Source organism: Gallus gallus, chromosome 2 (assembly GCF_016699485.2).
Source record: "Gallus gallus isolate bGalGal1 chromosome 2, bGalGal1.mat.broiler.GRCg7b, whole genome shotgun sequence".
Lineage (NCBI taxonomy): Eukaryota > Metazoa > Chordata > Aves > Galliformes > Phasianidae > Gallus > Gallus gallus.
This window is the reverse complement of record NC_052533.1, coordinates 66,801,823-66,820,821: the sequence shown is the minus strand read 5'-3', so window position 1 is coordinate 66,820,821 and position 18,999 is coordinate 66,801,823. Positions and strand designations below refer to the sequence as shown.

At 40.4% G+C, this 18,999-nt stretch overlaps 1 protein-coding gene across 4 annotated transcripts in view; it reads left to right on the top strand.

Moving 5' to 3' along the window:
* GMDS (GDP-mannose 4,6-dehydratase) overlaps window positions 1–18,999 on the top strand; it is a 393,387-nt gene that overhangs the window by 304,785 nt on the left and 69,603 nt on the right. For all 4 annotated transcript variants that reach the window (XM_015282187.3, XM_046937855.1, XM_046937856.1 and 1 more), the window contains exons 8-9: window positions 6,733–6,851; window positions 15,699–15,795. In XM_015282187.3, coding sequence (XP_015137673.1) covers window positions 6,733–6,851; window positions 15,699–15,795 — 216 coding nt within the window. The remainder of the gene's footprint in view (window positions 1–6,732; window positions 6,852–15,698; window positions 15,796–18,999) is intronic.

Below are 18,999 nucleotides of genomic sequence, written 5' to 3'. Positions count from 1 at the left end.
GCTCCGTCATAAGCTCTCAGTGTCTCCTCTTCCTGAGTAGGAAGGACAACGCTGAGGGAAAGCTTTGTACACAGCAGTTGAAGTCCTTGTGTTTAGCATTACAGTCTTGAAGAAGCAGCATATCAAAATGTATTTAAACTGATGAGACCCGATGGATACTTCAGTGGTGTTCAGAGGGGATTTTTCATGAATGGAGGCTCTCTGAGCAAGACGTCTTGCACTGATGCTTTGATTATTGGTGATCTAAGAATGCAGGATGGTTGTTCGTCAGGGATAGGAAGAGTCTTGCATCTTGCATCCCTGAACATTGCTCTTGTTGCTATGATGGGCATCGACCCCAGGTGTGAACCTCACTTTATCTTTCAAATGCAAACTATTAATCATGTAGTAAGGTTCCTGTTTGTTGGGTGTGCACCATTATTTTTCTAACTAAACGCAAAGAGTTGTATTTCAGGAAAAAGAGCATAGGAATACATTGATTGTGCATACTCCCATATCCCTCTGCCACTGGCTTCTTGGGAGTATCAGCATGCCTGGCAGCACATCCTTGTGGTTTTCTTTGGCAGGAGTCTCCATGCCTCGCTTGCCTTATAATACTGTCAGAAACAAGTACTAAAGCAACAGTCATTACTTAGACCGAACTGCCATTGTGGTAGGGAGCAGGGAATCATGCCCAATGGTTTTGTGTTGGCTTTCAGGCAGAAGCGTTTCACTTTGCTCTCACCAGAAGAGCTTTTTTTGCTGCACTCGAGCTTCATTACTGCTTTTCAGCCATGTGTGCTGTGCCCCTATTGTGTGCCAAATATGTGTAAGGATACTTTTTTCAGCATGTTGAGTATTATGTGCACGTATCACCATCTCTTTGTATAATCTCCTTATATAACATGCTCTCATGCCTACCAGGTACACCCAGTACACACCTACCCTTTTAACAGTTGCAGAATTCAATCAGTTGTGGGTGAGTCAGCCACTTCTTCTTCCTTCCCCACCCTTCCAAAAGTAAATAAATAGATAAACTGGAAGTCAGTGAGGGTTCAGAGCTCTGAGTTGGTGTTCCCAGTCTCCCTTTTCCAAGGCACAGACATCAATTGTGGTCATTTTTGTAGCAGCTTGAGAAACCACAGTCAGTCAGCTGTGCTGTGTCAGAAGGAGCTGGGCGATGCCATCTGGGACTACTTCACATCCAGGCAGGCAGGAAGTGTGTGGGTATGACATCTCCCCATGTCACACTGCACAGAGCATGCTGAGCAGCTTCTTTCCTTGCCAGAGCAATTGAGCTGGGACAATGCAGAGAGAGAGGTGATAAAATAGCCTTGTCACTTGTGGCACAGAGGGAGTAGTCCCTCATGATGCGTGCAGGAACAGCAATTGTGCCAGGCCTTTGTGCTCACCATATGGGGAGAAGGTTCTCCTTGCTGCCACATCCATCATGCCTTGGCCCAGACCGTTCAATTCTCCTTCTCAGTGGTGACCTCAGCAGGATAGCTAGGTTTGGGATCACTGAAGAGTACCATATCCAACCCACCAAATTCCTCTGCCCACTTCTAGACAATAGAGTATGGAATACTATAAAGGCAGAATTTCTATAAATGGTGATAATATACTCTTGGGTCTCTCTGGGTGGTAATGTTTTCTGACTTAGTCAGAAATTGCTCCTTAATTGTTGACAGCTTTGAGGTAACCCATGCCCTACGCAAGTGATAAGTAAGTAGAGCTAGACATTCACCAGTCGCTGCTCCTTTGTCCCTGCTACACATGGACAATGCACCCTGCATCTGGCTGCAACTATCTATTCCGCCTCCTAAAGTAAACGTTGCTGATTTGGTTTGAGTTTTTGTACGTGTGTGAGAAGTACAAGGAAGTCAGAAGTTTTCTGCATAATACTTAGAAGTACGTGTGAAGTATTTTTTTGACATTATAGGACTTGGAAAAAATGCTGGGTAGCAGCGCAAGGCAATAGTAATCACACCAACAGGAATATTTTCCATTGATCATACTGTGTGTCTCTGAGTGTGTATCACATTCAGTCATATCTGTTTCGGGTCTGCCATGAGCTGGGTTATTCTCAGTGTTACTCCTCTTGAAAACTTTTATTTCTAGAGCAGAAATCATCAGTTGTACTTTAAAGCTTCAGTGTTGGATTTGTATTTCTTTTTTCTCTTAAACAGACAGATATCTGATTACTGGTCCCTTTTTAACAATACACAGTACTAGAGCAGACAGTGAAAGAAAAGTATCAAATAAATAGAGTTAAACATAACCTCAACTAACAAGTCTTTGTTATCCATGGATGACAGCCCAGTTAATAAATGTTTTCTCACTGCAATGCTGGACTGGAAGTTAATGTTGAAACACAGCTTCAACATGCTCCAGATGCTCAAGACAAGCAGACCCATCGCAACCATAATGGCAGTGGCATGCACATCATGTATCTATATGAGGGTTGCTTAGTCCAGACTGGGTTTCTCCCTTTGCTAGCCTGGGTGCAAGTGCTGTGTAAGCTAAGAAATTTGGGCAGGAAAAACACTGGTTCGTATTTTGAATACGTTACTTGAAAATGGTGCTTAATTCTGGCAGGGCCTTATATACAGAAAAGGAAAACAGAAAAGATGAAAGAGGAAAGGTTTTGGCAGAAGTTGTAGTTCAGGCATGCAGAATAGATACGCTAGTCCGCATAATCATAAAAGTGTGTCCGCTAGCAAGACTTGCTATGTATCTCTGCAGTTGGCTTTCTGTCTTTAAATGTAAATGACATAGCATTGCCTTTAGACTTTGTGAGTCACTAGACCAGAGCCAAAAAGAGTTCAAATATGAAAAATATGTTTTGCTACATTTGCCATTAAAGGAACAGTATCATTTTAAGAGATCCTAAGCCTGAATTGTTTCCACCTTAATTTTCTCCTTTTTCTTTTTTTTCAGCATTTGCCCGCATTTTGTTAACTGAATGAAGCTAAAAATTAAGGCCAGGGTGGCAATGTTTCTTGACTTGCCGTCAGCCCATCCAAAAAAGCCTTTACAGAGAAATACAGGAAAATCCATGATTTTCCATTTCTGCACCACAAAAATTCCTAAAATATCCGACCTTGTGATGGTTAAAAGATAGCCAAGAGCCAAAGCTGGGCAGTGTTTTTATCCCAGTTCAGCCGTGTCATGGGTCATGTGGTTCAGCATGTGAACAGGAAGGTGAGAATGGGTGAACTTTTGCCTCAGTCGTGCAGTCCATCAGAGAATAAATGGACCAAATCACTCCACAGCTGTATAAGGAGGTGAACGGCTGAATACCTCTCACACAGAGTCCTTTGTGTTCTGGACATGATCTAGCATTATGATGGGACGCGCTAGGCTGAGGTTTTGTAGCAATTACTAACCCATTATCACGCTAGAACATGAGATCATTTATCTTCTAATTCAGAGTGTCACCTGTTCTTCATTTACCAGTCAATAACCATTAATTACTTTCAGTGGAAATTTAAACAAAGCTTTTCCCCTCTGTTAAAACCAGTAAGCCATTCAGTAATGACAAATAAACCTGGAGCTGTATCTCCCCCTTTCCTCTCATTCTCAGTCTGGAGTCTGGTACAATATGAACTCTTGGAGGAAATGCCTAGGAATTGATAGGTCAAGGGCCTTTATTAGTCTGATGGGGGGAAGCACATTCCTGGCACTTACTGTAGGGAAAATGTATGGCTACTGCTTGCACACGAGTTTCTCATTGGTTACACAGGCTCTACCTGTGGAAAATAAGATTTGAATGCAGAGTTTGATCAAAAATATTTTGATCCTCTAACTTGCCTTTGCATTTTTTATAAACTGTTTGTGCAGACTCATTCAAAGCAACAGCATTTGGTTGCCTTCCTCAAAGCAAACAGAGCTATCGCTTACTTTGTCATTTTAAGCACGTTCATTTCTTTCATACCTGATTTTGACTGAGGTAATTGTAAGTGCCAGCAGTTATGAGTGCCAGAAAAAATAAAAAGAACCAGCAGTGATAGATTCTCAATTAATCATTAATCTAAACATTCTTTCCTGGTAGGAAAAGAAGCAAAAATTGCTTATAGCAACTGTATCTGTATTTGATCGTTGCTAAGTTGGCCCTGCAGTTCAAGTTTTATTTCTAGGACGGTGATTGCTTGCTCTTTGAAATGTAGACAAGAGTTGATCCATCCAAATGCATGAAACCTGGCAGGACCCATTGTCAAAGGCTGGTTTTCCGTTTCTGTTTTGTAGCTGTCTCCTTCAATGCATTGAGTGTGTTTGAGTAAAAAGGGGCAAGGTTCCAACTTTAGTATTACTATTTAGTATTATTAGACAAAATTAACGTTAAATATTTGAAGTACTCACTGGATTGTAGAACGTCTCAGCAGAACTGCCTGTACTAAAACTGCATCCAATGAATTACAATACAAAAGTGTTTAAAAGCACAAGTATAGACAAATGTTATCAAAAGTCCCATCCTGCTTTTCCTTGGACGTATTAATACTGTTTTATGCAAGTGCATTGTAAATAGGAGATCTTTATGCCAATGTGGTATATTACGTCCCACATGGCATTTGAGGTGGGGGGAATTTTTCTTACCAATAAGTGAGGTTCGGTTGTTACATCTCTGTCAATTGTGCTGTGTACATTCCCAGCAAAAAAAAAAAAAAAAAAAGAGAGAGATGATCTTAAATTCATGATGCACAGCAAACATCCACTAAAGTCAGGAGGAGAACCACTATAAATGTTGACTCTGACTGCCTGTCCTGGAAATCCTTATTCACCCAAACAGTGCCTTTGCATACAAGGAAGCTTCGTTGTTTTCCAGGCTGCTTAATATAAACTGGTCTGTGAAATCAGGGCCTAGGCTAGCAGAACCAGAACTACCAATTACATATTTAAAATATTCCTTTTGCCTTCCTATGATGTTGTTACCACTGTGAATCTTGCAAGTTTGTCCAGTCATGAAGAAACAGGCGTTGGCGATTTAGCACGACCTCACAGATCAGCAGGGAAACCCCAGTGTTCCAAGAAGGCTAACAGGAGAGATACGAGTTAAGACGTCTCCTCCCCACAAGAGGAGTTTCATCAGCCAGTCGGGTATTTCTGCGTCATTGGCTAGGATGTTCAGCCCTGGAAAGGAAAAATAAAGTTGCTGCCATTGTCCTGCCCAGCAGGTCATATCCCTGAAGCACAATTAATGTCAAGGACTTACACAGCAGTTGCTCAAAACCCAGCCTGCCCTGCACATTCGAAAAGCAGAAAGGTTCAAAAGGAACATGTTAATAAAATCTTGTCAAAACTTCGGAAGATGCATAAAATAATAACTGGGAAGAAAAATGACTTGCAAATAGAACCATTTAAGTGGAATGTGTTGCCTTGCTATGCTGGACACTTGATTTATCGAGGGGTGTGGGGGGGCAGAATTGAGTATTTCAGGTGGTATTTACAAAGAGAAACTGAGCTGTCCCAAAGCTTTTATTAATCTGATTTGCAGAGTATCCACTACCACCAAGGGACCTACTAAAGTTGTTTTCTTTAAAGCTGATGTGAAAAGGTCAGTGCAAATAGCGTTGTGGATTACACTGTGAGAAGATGACAGTCCTTTTTACCATATGGAGAGAAAGTTGAATTATTTTGTTTTCCTCTTCTGGTTATTTATTAAATGAGGATCATGCCGTACAGGTATTCCTTTTTCCTTTCTAAAGGAAATGAAGTGTTTAGATCATTTTGATTGATCTAAAGTAATAATTATTCTGTCCGCCTACAGCTCCTAGGCAGTAGTCTAATGGCTAGAGCAGTGTCAGAAAACTGAAATGTACCTGTTGTGACACCTCAGACAAGCCACATGTGTCCTTGTGTACCACTTTTTCCATCTGCTTGCCTCCTTTCTTGTTGATTTAGCTGGCCATCTAAATAATGGCGCTCATCTGTCACTGTGTGTTTGTGGGAGAGGACTCCAAAAGACGGTCATGGGAAGTAAAGGTCCCCCTGAAAAATATCAATATGTTGGTAAATCCATGAAGTTGTGCTTCAAAACCCATTGTGATCTTTGTCATTGCCCAGAGGGTTCTCTGAAGGAGAAGTGTTAACAGTTGTCTCACTGTTCTATCTGTATTTTTTGTATTCTTCTGACACAAGAAAAATTTTCTGTTGCAGTTCTGTAATATTCAACACACATTCACATATTCAACCCAAAACAGGCTAATTTGGTAAAATGCAGCGTTGACTATTCTTAGTTACTTTTCTAATTACTAATTTGTAATTAAAATCCCTGTTTAGCCAGAACAAACAAGGCAAAATTGCCGAAAGGACTCCTGTCGTGATTCAGTGTTTGGCATCGTTCTATGACAAACAGACAACAGCGCTCTGGATGGATTTTTTTCTCTTCCCCCATATCTGTCTCAATGCATGCAGTGTTTTAAGTAAATGAATCCATGCTCTTAAGTGCTAAAGCAAGCCTCAGAGTTCAAAAGTAAACATATTAAAGTCTCCCCTAAAGAAATCCCTGCTGTGAAACAAATTGAAAATCAAATATAGCATTGTTTTCTGTAATAAGAAATAATTGAATTCATTTCAAAGTTGCACTGAACTGGTTAATAGCTACCAAACTAAGAAAGTGCTAATTTCCCAAGCTAGGGGTGTGTGTGTGTGTGTGTGTGTTATCTTCAAATCAAAAATGCAGCAATATAATGTCATGTACCAAAGAGGCCACTTACATTTGCACTGAATCTGTCTTTGTTTGTTTTCCCGCAGGCCATGTGGCTGATGCTGCAAACGGATGAGCCAGAGGACTTTGTCATAGCCACTGGGGAGGTCCATAGCGTCCGTGAATTTGTGGAGAAGTCATTTAAGCACATTGGGAAAACCATTGTGTAAGTATGAACATGAGATAGTAGCCACAGGCTGAACTTTCTGAGCTTTTTTGAGTTACAGAGCATTGTTTCTATACACTTCTTTTTGTCCTCTCACTTTCTACTTCTGTGACATGAGAGGTTCAAGGCATAAATGTCTGCGACAGCGGGTATATCCAGTGCTGATCATGAGGAAAAACTGTAGGAGGGTATATCTTCCTTTTTATTTCTTAATCTTCACGTTCTGTTCGTACATTTCCCTCCCTGTTTCTGCCCAGTTCTTCATCTTGTGTCCCCACACCCCAGATATCCGCACAGTTCTGCTCGTACTCTCTGCAGGTGTCACCTGCCAATGCCAGTCCTTCCATACTACAGCCCATCAGCCATCCCACAAGGGTTATGTAGCAGCTCACCCTGCATTCCTATCAGCTCTGCTCCTACCAAGCCATAAAAATGTTGAGCAGTGGGTGCAGAATGTTTACAATGCATATTCCACATAGTTTGATTGAAAAGACAAAATTCCTTCTCAAGGCCATATAATAAAACCAGGATGGCTTGGTGAGCGCTTTCCGTAATTTATATTTTTATTGTTTATTATTTTTTCAATTTCCCTCCTTCTGTATCTTCTCTGGGCCCCATGCATCAACATACCAATCTCAGCTGGAAAAGGGAGAGGAAAGCCACAGGCTCTTCCATGACGCTAGCGCCAGGGCTGTTCCTCAGGCCATCAAAGTCACTTGTGCAGCTGGTGAACTTTTGACAGGGCCAATAAGTTTTACTTGGGAACAAAAACTTGACAAATTCAATAAATATGCAGAAGTGCACAGATATATACAATATTATTTGAACAGCCAGTGTGTGGCTGGGGAGGTAATAACATTTTCTCCTCAGTGACTTTTTAGTCTGTTTTCAATTTTTGGCATCAACTTCCAGGAAAAAAAAAAAAAAAAAGCCTTTGATAGAGGGAAGGACTGTATAAATAGAATTTCTAGCCCAAAAGCTCAATTTTGGGAAAAAGTTTCTCTTGATATTTTTTAACAACCCTTCACTGTGAGATGTCCCTTTGTCATCACACATTGTCCCGTGTGCTTCAACAGTAGTGAGGTTTGACAGGACAAAAGGGTAGCAGGAGTTCTAGTATGCTTTCCCTTTCCTCTTTTTCCCCTTTTTCTGTATTTTTGCCTCTTGTGTTTATAAGCTAATTCTCCCTAATAAGCATTGAAATTAATATAACATATATGCACTTAGTCTACATAAATAAGAATTCTTGTGATATCGAGAACTTTTTTTGCCTGTCCAGTGTTGTTTGCAAAAGGAAGAATTAATATTTCTTTAACTACTTTATTGTTGTTATTATTACATACAATAAGAAACTGAAGCCTATACATCAGTGCCTAGCTGGATATCTTTTTTTGCAGATATTCTCATCATCAAAGTTTCTTTTTATGCCAATACATTTCACTGTTAGTTTAAAATTAAGTTCCCTGCTCTGTATTTGGCCAGAGAAATCTCAGCATGTACCAAGGATGACAAATCAGCATATGTCCTATATGTCCTTCAGAAAGCAAACCCATGAGAAAACAAAATAAAAAATAAAAAAAAACAACTGTCAAATACAAGTGAGAGTATTTATGAACAGCTTCAATTATAGAGGATCCTAAAGACTTATTTTAGATGTAGTTGGTTTTAACACACTTTTAAAAAATTATTATTTCTCTTTTTATTGATTTTTTTACTCATGTATGGTTTCATGTGGTGGGCTCCATATCATTCATAGTGGTGATTAGTAGATTCAGTGTTTGGACTGAATCAATCAGTCCTAAGTTTCACTCTTGGGGAAACTGTACAGTATTACTGCAGCTGATGAGGTAGGGCAGGTATTCTGTGCATACAAGGGCTTATTCACATATATATTTTTTAAATTAATAAAAGTAATTTTCCAAGTTGCATGAGAATCCACATGACATCTAGTGATGTCAAGTTTTAGGAGCCTAAGTGTCTAATCACTTCGAAAATGGAACTTTGCTAATCACCACGGTTCTTTTGAAGTATTTCTTACTGTGAATATATATTATCAACTTCTTAAGTCATTCACGGGTGGTGTGGAAATAGCTGTACACATGGAGACTAAGGGGACATTTTAAGTGCCAGTAATAATTTTGTTGCTGACTATTTTGAGACTAATGTGAATCTGGTCATTTTAGCCTAGCCAAATAAACCAGCAGTTCGTTCTCCGTGCTCCTGGGGTGGGATAGTATCACAGCTGACCTACTATGCATCCTGTAGCCATCATTCGTCTTTCAAATTGCACCAAATGTTAAAGCATTTTTGAGGATTTGGAAAGTTATGTTAAGAACCCCACATCATTTGTGTAGGTATCAGCCCAGCCCATGCTTTCACAGAAGGCATGCATGCACTCCTTACCTTCACTGTCCTCTTGGCTGAGTGGCTGGTAACCTCTCACATTCCTTGAAACCCCCGAGGGCTTTCTACTCCCACCTCCTCCAGTTTGAATATATCTTCTTCAGGGAGCAGCTGGCAGCAAAGTCCTCCCATTTAGTGTTGTGGGTCCCCATTGGTGAATCCCACTGATTTGTTTCCTTGCAATTTATGATGAGGCATCTAAGAACAGTGCACCATAGTTCTAAATGAGCATATAGGGATGGCTCCTTTCCTCATATCTCCCTTCCTGAAAGTTTGGTTGTGCTGTTTCAGGGTGGTTGCTTGGTTTATTTTTGGTTGGTTGGTTTTGGTTTTGGTTTTTTTTTGCAATCCCCAAAACTTACCTGGGAAATTTCCATCAGCCTTTTTCACTCTTGTTAAGTGATGGCACAGCTTCACGATATTTCTATACCTTTCAAAATCAAAATGCACTTTTCAAAATCAACAGAATGATGGAGCAAATGACCAAAAAGAATGGAGGGATAAGCAGCAATTGGCAGAGCTCATAACTTGAAAACACAAGGCATGTGTGAAGGGGCTCGTAAGCTTCCCTACTTTGTTCTTTGGCAGGAAGTGTTGCATCTTAGCTGTCAAATCTTAATACTGCAGTAGAGAACAGGAAGAAAACCATTCCTAATTGCCACATCAACTAACTGAAAATATATTTTTTTAAGGTTTTTTGTTTTCCAAACAATTCACATTAGCTTCTACAACTGAACATCCAGAGCAGCCTGAAAAGTCTTTCCAAAAAGATAGCATAATACTCTGTCATAATCAGTCATTAGCTCATGTCAGGACTATCTTCTCATCAAAATGAGAGATGAGAAACTTTACCATATTTCTGTGAGTAATGAAATATACAGCTGCAATAAGACTGACTGATTGCCCTCTGAAATTGACTCTGAAGTGTACACTGAGGTGTATCTTACACTGTATGTTTTTTTTCTTCTAACATTGTTTTTCAAGGGAGAAATTCAAAATTATATTTATATAATCCTCTGTATCATTCAAATCCAGTCCTTTGTACTAACAGGAAAGCCTCAGAGCTACAAATATTTCCCCCCCATAAGGATTACACTTTTTTTCTTTTACTTTCCCTGCTACTTATTACTAATTAAGTAGTACTTGGGGGAAACACTTCCCGCCTATAATATGAACTACAGCAGGGTAAATGAAACAGGCAAACGCTTGTCTTGACTAATTTTCTGTCATTAATCTTATTAAATTAGAACAGGATTGCAAGATAGCCCGAAACCACTACAGCGCTCATAGTTCTTTGCAGAATGCTACAAAGGCTGCTGTCTGCAATGTGGGGGGAAAAAAAAGTATTTGAGCACAGGAAAGATTTATTGTGGTTTTTTATTAATATAAAAATGCATGCACATTTGTTACAGAAATATTCGTTGCTTCCAGGATCAAAATTAATTCATGAAAAATGAATATTTTATGCCAGTCATTTGGCTCTAAACACAAATTTCATCTTAGCTAACATGCCAGTTGGTCTTCTTTAAAGAAGATCACCCCAAAAAGGAGAAGCTCGCAGATTAGCTGTAAGGTCTAATGAGGTGAACTACTAGCAATGGCAGCAAAAGATGAGCTGAGGGAGAAGGGGATTTTCTTCCTTTTTTTTTTTCCCAACCTTAAAATGGAAGGTATGGTGGCAGAAATGCATGAGATTTGAAATACTGCAAAAAGAATGGAAAGCCAACATTGTGCTGGTCGTGGTGGAAGAGGAGCCATCAAAAGCCATCATCAAGACAGCTGCTGTCCTCCAGTTTGCCTTTTTCCCACCGAACGCTGCTGTCTGACCAGTGCTGTGCACTGTATTTTACAGTGTTCAGATGAGGAAGAAGGGAGCAGAATCTCAAAAGTAAATTAGAGACATTTGGAGCAGCGATAGAGGAAAGGAGCCCATCCAGGCCAGTGAAGAATGCTAGCCTGAGAGGACCCGCAAACAAGGCCCTCATAGGACAGTACCACTTTTCTTGCTGTTCTCACAGTAGAAAATATGGCGTTGTGAAGCACTTAACCCAACGCAGCCAGAGGATTAAGTCTTCCAGCTGGGCTGACTAATTTACTTTCCTATTGATACAAGCTTTTATCTGTTGGCAGATCTAGTTAACCGTTCCAGTGCTCAGATTTGAAGATGGTAACAATTTAATTATCTGATTTTGTACATCCTGAGGTGTGAGAGTTTCTCTTGTGGGAAGACAGGGTGAGAATTAAGTGTGGTATTCCATAAGAAATTCCGTATCTTTTCCCCAAATGGGATGAAAATAATTCTCACAAGTGCAGTTTGGAAAAATATCTGATTTCAAGTCAGCGGGAATGTTTTGTTTCTCTTCTAGTTTTCTATTAAAAAAAGAGTAATGTAAAAAGAACTTTTAAAGCTATTCTGAAAGAAAATACAAAATCTTTTCCTTCTGAAGGTGTCAAAGTTTCATCTTTCAATTTTATTAATACATTTTTCTTGCAAGCTGACAGTAACATGACTTATTTGAAACTACAACTTTTCTTTCCAGAATGTTTTGATTTACACAGAAGCATTAATATTCTCTGAGAAAACATATTCCTGTGAACAAAAAACCTTCTTAAAAGGAAGCATTAACACCAACTTTCACATTTTTCAGCTTGAAAAGATTTCCAACAGACTGAAAAAAGAATGAAAGCAGAAAAAAAAAAGGCCACGTAACATATATTCTGTACTAAAGTCACAGAATGTGGGGAGTCGTGATTTAGGTTTTTGCAATTTGAGCTTGGCAACGCTGGTAGTTTAATACCGACAACTGTATTGTTTTAGTTGTGTTCCTTTAGTGAAGAATTTGAAGGCCTGATTCATTGCAGCACTTGAGCAAATGTGTGAGTACATCCCTGTGTGGTAGCATTCTTTTGATCCAAGCACAAGGGAGCAGCTAAGCAATCACTGAATCCTTACATATTTTGTTGTATCTGAGCTTGAGATGGTAGCAAAGCAACATACTATGAGTCATATTTAAAATCTCCCAACAAGAAATTACTTGCAAGAGACAAGACATCCATGGTCTGTTGTATGATGCCAGTTTTGCTGTTTATAAAGCATCAAGACAGATGAACTGCTCTGGCTAATCATGTGTATTGGCAGTCAGGTCACAAACCTCCGAAGTCTGCACAAATGCTACCTATATTAGCTTCAGGGAATAAGCAACATTTTCCTAAAATTTTACTTTTAAGTAATATCTCAATTATTTTCAAATATGAAAATGTTTTCTACCAGTATACATTTGATTTTTAAGGGATATATGGTAGGATTTTTTTTTTTTTCATAAACAGTTTGGGGTCTTTAGCTGCTATTGATTTGCAATATTTTGTAAAATCCTGTTACTTCTTTATTTTCTTTACCTCTACGTAAAGGTTAAGCGAGGGGATGAAATGCATATGTGAGTTGAGTGTCTGTGCATTTGTGAAAGGTTTCATTTACAGTTGATTCCTTGGCCACCTCCAAAATATCCACACTTTGCCTTCTTTGCTACTCAGTTACAGACATTTGGACCACTTGGTCCTTTGTGGTGTTATTCTCTCACTCCCTGCTTATCAGGACTCCCTTGGGTCACTCCCGGCCCTCCTCAAACCCCACCAAGTATCTCAACTCCTCATCCTCAAGAGATCCTCTGTACCCATGGATGTTTTTATAGCTTGAAGCTTGATGTCTTGCAGAATAGTTATAAGAACTGGAAAATAATGACATCTCCACAGTCGAAAAGGAACATTCATTACAGGTATTGAAAAGTATTATAGCAGTAGTGATTTGCAGATATGAAATTAGCTTTAAACTTAATGGAAATCCAGAGTGCAAAAATTCTTGAGGCGGAGAACCTTTTAAACAAGTGAACTTGTGAATGCATTTGATGTGTGAACTTTTCAGTTCTATGGAAACTTCTGAGGCTGCTGATAGGTGTGCAGCCCCCCAGCACTGGGTTGGCAGTGGTCTCACTGTAGAGGTTCATTGTCTTCAGGCTCCAGGACCACCCTTCTGTCAAAAGCCTACAGTTGCCTGAAAGCTCTGGGCTCCACCACCAGCTGGGATCTGCCCCCCAACCTCCTTGAATTTAGCCCAGCCCTGATGAGACAAACTTCCTTTAATTCTGGTCCCATTGCATTTCTCCCAAAGTACACAAGGCTGTTTTCTTGCCCACTTGGAGCAGACAACTCAGTAGTCCATGTGGATGTGGCTGGAGCTATCTAAAAACACAACGTGAGGATTCCCCATGCCTCTTCGACCTCACTCGTGCTTCAGCATAGTCTGGCATTACATTTCCCAGATAATAATTCTGACTGCAACGTGGCTACAAATTAAGGGGTGTGTTGATGTTTTTTTTCCCCTTTCCTTAGAAGAAGAGAAGGGGAACTGCTTAGCTAACTGGATGTCTTGCTCCTGGTGTCAGGTTGGCTCAGCGCTATCCCTTTTATCAGCAGTATGGTGTCCCAGCTGTGAGCACAGAGGTGCCAGGAGTAATTAAAAGTGCTGCTATCGAGTTCTACTTTGTTCACAATGAGAAGCACTTTTTTCCCTGTGAACTTTTCACATTGCTGGGCTGAACAAAATGGGTGGAGTTTTCTTCTGAAGTTATTTCTATTGTTATATAACTTTGATAGTGACAGTAAATGAGTCTTTACTGGCTCAGTTGAGCCTTCTGGAGACTGTTGGGTGTTAAATGGAGTTCTCTGCTCAGTGACCTCCAACAGCAACTGATGTCTCCTGATCTAAGCACTTCCTGTTGTTTTACTGGTGACGGTTAGTTTTCTATTAAGCTCATTTGAGTCCTGCACGTTTTTACCCTCTGCCCTTTAAAGGGAGGGACTAATGTTAGTTTTGGCTTCTGAATGGAAACTTTACAGTGCAGGCTTCAAACAGAGCAACGGTGAAAGGGAAAGAGAGAAAAATTGAATTATAAGTGATCTTTAGCATCATGGCAAGACTATCTACAGCCGACTTGACCATGGCTGTTATCTGTTGGAAATTATTTCGATATCAAGTGTTTGCAATCATCCTACAGGCTTTGCTTGACATCCAAAAGTCATGAGTTTTGCTTAAAAAAAAAAAAAAAAAAGAAAAGGTGGGATTTAAAAACTGGTATTAATGCATATTTGGTATTTCCTTCTGCCTTTTGGTGTTTTAACCTTCATGGGTACACAGAGGTCACATTTGCAAACTCTCCTCCATGGCCCTTGGGGCTAGAAACTCAAAAATGAAGGCTGAAATTGTCAAAGAATTAAATTCTTCCGGGAGCCTGGAGGAGAGGGCAGGGCAGCAAAGAAGAATCAAATCTGTGACAAAATCCCAAGGGCTGGTGGCACAGTTAGTAACAGAAAGGCAAGGGGTGATTGTTTTTCATTGCTGGTGACTGAAGCTAAATAGTCTACCTCACAGTGCTGATTCATATTATTCATATTGTACTTGAGTACAGAATATAAAGAATTTCATCACTGTTTTTGTGCCGGGATGGTTCAGAGTCCCATGGTTTACTCAGAGGCAAAAAACAAGCTGAGGATAGGGTTTCAGTCATAACTCTGCATTTTGTACATTCAGTGAATTGGTTTTGATAGATCAGTGTATGTTCCTAAATGTTTCATCTAAAACATTTGTCTTGGGAGGGAGCATTGTCCTCAGGCTCCCTGGCTGCAGCCCCTTCAAAAGGCAGAGCCACTCACCCATCGAACCATGCCTCTTTGGCTGCCCAAGATTTTTGCCCAGAACAGTTGCTAACCAGGTAGCCCAGCGTGCAACCAGATCTCATACATTACAGCAAGTTTCAGGCTGTTCAACATATATGAAAATTATTCAGACAAAGGAGCTGAGTGTAATATCACAGGTAGTGAGTTCTGTTTACAGTACGTGTATGTGAAGCGCCATGTTGAGCTAAGACTGAAAATTCAAGAACTGTTTTTGTTTTGCTTTTCCTGGTTAGACAAAAATTAGATTATGCAGCTTAATGCTATTCAAACAGAGCTTCTCTTTCATAAAATTAACAGATTAAGGTGTTCCTGAAACTGTTGACCAAAATACAAGAATTAAAAATATTTTAAGAACCATTTTAAAAAACCTTGAACCAATCCACAAATGAAAAGGTTCACTGTCATATTTATTTGAAGATACATGAAACGTTCTGAAATCGGGAAGTTTTATTTTCCCTTCACATTATGTGTTTAATTTGGAAGTCCTGTATTTTAGACCTTCCACTGATTCAAAAACCAAAACAAAGAGACTTCAAAAGCCATTGTTGCTACATTCAAGTCTAAACTCTGCCTTTGTTCCTATAGCTAATGAGTTTATACTGTCCTGCAGGGAGAATTGACACCAGCCTCAAGTAAATGAAAGCAGGCCAAATGTTGGTAAGATCAGAGCACTAAAGTAATTATGGGTTGATTAAATGTTTATCTTCTTTACAGGTGGGAAGGAAAGAATGAAAATGAAGTAGGGCGATGCAAAGAGACTGGCAAGATTCATGTGACAGTCAATCACAAGTACTACAGACCAACTGAAGTGGTAAGAAAATGCCCTCTCTTAGCTTTGCAAATGAATAATCCAATCACTCAGCCAATAAATTGCTGCATTTGGCCAGCAGTCTGTGAAAACGGCCTAATTGCACTCCTACTGCTAGCTTTTAGAGCTCTAAATTAGCCTGCTTGCTGGCCCCCTCACAGCCAGCTACCTGGGAGCAAGCAGCACTGCAAGGGGCAGCAGTCTGGCTGCCCTGCCATGGACATACTGCTCTGCCTCTGTCACCCTCTCTGAGTGGCAGAGGGGAGGCTTAGCAGGGTGATGTCACCCCTGGGAAACAAAACAAAGTACAAAACAACTTCTTGTTCCTTTTGGTCCTGAATTCGTGCGTGGTCAGCTCTCCTCTGGCTACAAGATGGGAAAGCAGAGGAAGGAGGGCACTAACTGTTTTGATTTTTGAAGTTCCTCCTTCCATGTCTTTGTGACAATGTCTCAGTTCCATCCAGTGTTTATCCACTGCTCAGCTTATATCTTGGCAATGAGGTCATCACAGAAGTGCAAGCATCCTTGAGTGTTTTGCTTTCTTGGCTACTTTGTGGGGTCCTATTTGGTAAACCCTGATTCACAGAACACATCTTCGTTCCCAGGAGTGCCTCAGTGAAGTCTGATAGGTGTGCTCCAATCACCCACTGAGCCTCCTAGGAGAGAAAAAAAAGCATACTGCCAACTCGAGCAGGATGGTGGCAGCCTACAGGGATGGTACAGGATGGAGCCCGGTTTCTGGACATAGTGGCCCCAGTTATGCGATGTGGGTGTGCCTGGTAGAGGATGTTCTGCTCTCCTGGGGAGAGTGACATTGGCCCTGCCGCTGCTGATGCAGCATTGCCTGTCAGTCAGCCTGTTTGAAAGTGCTGGCTTCAGCTTTGTGATAGAGCAGACTGTGCCGAGCACGGTTATCTTGAGACAGTTTGCAAGGCAGGAGTGGGGAGCTGCATGTGTTGAAGTGGATGTGGGTTCTAAAGAGGGAATTCAGAGGGGAGTAGAGACTTCAGTGCTGTGCAAAAAAGGGCTTGGTCCACGTACCAAAACTAAGCCCTTCTGTGTTGTTAAGAGCTGCCCATCATTGTGCACTTTGGTAAGGTATCAGGACGATAAGGACACAAAGACAAAAGGACTTGCCAAACAGGAAAAGGACACTTGACCCAACAAGTCTGTGCTTTGTGAGAACCGCTTTCCTGCTTTGTCATACTTCTTACTGACAGGAACCAGGATACTTCAGTATCCACTGGTAGCTGTTCTGAAGGTCTCACCATAATTCCACCTTATTCATTTCCTCAGACTTCTGCTGAAATAGTATTGCCCACAGTCTTCTGTTTGTCTTCATTGGTCTGTTTTGGGAACACAATTTCTGGATTTTACATTCAGCTCACAAGCTCATGCTTGTCCATTTTGGGACAGTACATAACAGAGGTTCTTCAGGAATGCTCATGCAATTGCTAATGGGCCCATACATGAATACAGGGATGTATCCAGATATGGAGTGCAACATGTCCTTCAAATAGCACTGCATGTAATGTTTACGTGTTCTGTTGTAGGCAACTTGCTTTTCCCTTGGGCTCTCCTCCACTGCCTCCACTTTGCACTGCATTTAACATGTTCCTACTTCGTTCCCACGGAAGCCAAGAAGGGTATGAAGCTGCTTGAGCACAAGAAGGGACAGAAGCACAAAAATGATTTTGAAGTATCTTTATTTTAAGGAATAAGCAGATGAGCTGTTAGCAAATTCCTATGTGAACAGAGACAGAGCAGAACCTATTAAATGTTGTCATGAGCTTGTTGGAGGATACAAAATTGTTATTTCTTGGTGTATCTTTGGTTTAGTTCCAAGCCAGCTTAACCTGTTCTGATTTACAGCATTTTATTTCAATTCTTATGTAAGTTAAATCTGTAGTATCTACGTAGTCAGAAACTGCAAGGCATGTGTGTCCAGATAGTTGAGGTAAGACTACTGATGTGTGACATGAAGGAGAAGGGACACCAACTATGAAATCCTCATTATGTTTTTTGGGTTATTCTTGACTGGCAACAACAAACTGATTTCTGAACAGTTCTTTATGATTTTATGCTGACCACATTTCTTGAACAATGTTGTCAATCATGTAGCTTTTGAAGAGAGATTTCTTTGGCAGTATTTCTCCCATGGAAAGCAGTGAAGATACTCGATCTGGTTAGAACTTTCATTTAACTTACTTGACGCAAAGAAGGTCCAACCTAAACCCTTAAGTATGCAAGTTTCTCAGTGGTGGTAAGAATCAGAACTGAGTCATTTTTGAGCCTGTTTCATCCACATGGAAGAGGGGAGCAGGGTTGTTCCAGGACTTTCAGCTGTTGGTTTGAGTGCCATGCTTCTTGGCAGTCAGCGTGGCATCCACTTCCTGGAACCAAGGTTTTACATAGGAAAATGTAGACCATCTCAGGTTAGCTATCCAGAGTCACTTTCTTCTCCTTTTTCAATATACATTACAGAATTATTTCTGTTCTTTATCAAAAGAAAGTAAACCTCCCTGTTTCTGTCAGGGAATCATAGCAGTGCAATTCCAAAATGCCAGATCCAAATCTAATCCATTTCCAGAAAGTAAGTAAATGCCATGAGAGAACTGAAATGGACTGACGGCACATGTCCCTTCCTGCTATCCTCAGCAAGACTGCAGAAGTCAAGAAAGCCTCAGGTTGACATTTTCACGGGAGGCTTAGCCAGATCAGTTAACAGGAATTCTGCTGTTGAATCCTAGCTGATGCAGAAAATCTGATGCTTAGATTCTCATGTCTTATTTGGAAACATTTCTGTCTGTCTCTCTAAAATTTAATGCAGTACTCTGGAAAGTGAAAATAAATATAATTTAATCTTGTATACAGTCAGTTCTGACAGTGCCAATACATTCATTTGAAAACATATTTGTTTTCTTAGTTAGCGATCCCTGGGGTCAAGGCCTCCCATTGAAAAGCTTAGCTGTACCAAAGAAGAAACCTTGAAATGTGAGACTGTCTTCTGGTCAAACTAAGTAGACCCTTTGAATGGCTTGACTCTAAATCTCTTCACTCTGCTTTTGACTGCTTTGCAGCCCCTGATATTTACTGGCCTTGGGAATTCATCCTGCTAATTCCTCTAATGCCTATCTCTATCCTTCCCTTCTTCTTTCTTTCTGACTACAAACCTATTGCTGTCATTTCTTTCAGCTTTTATCATAT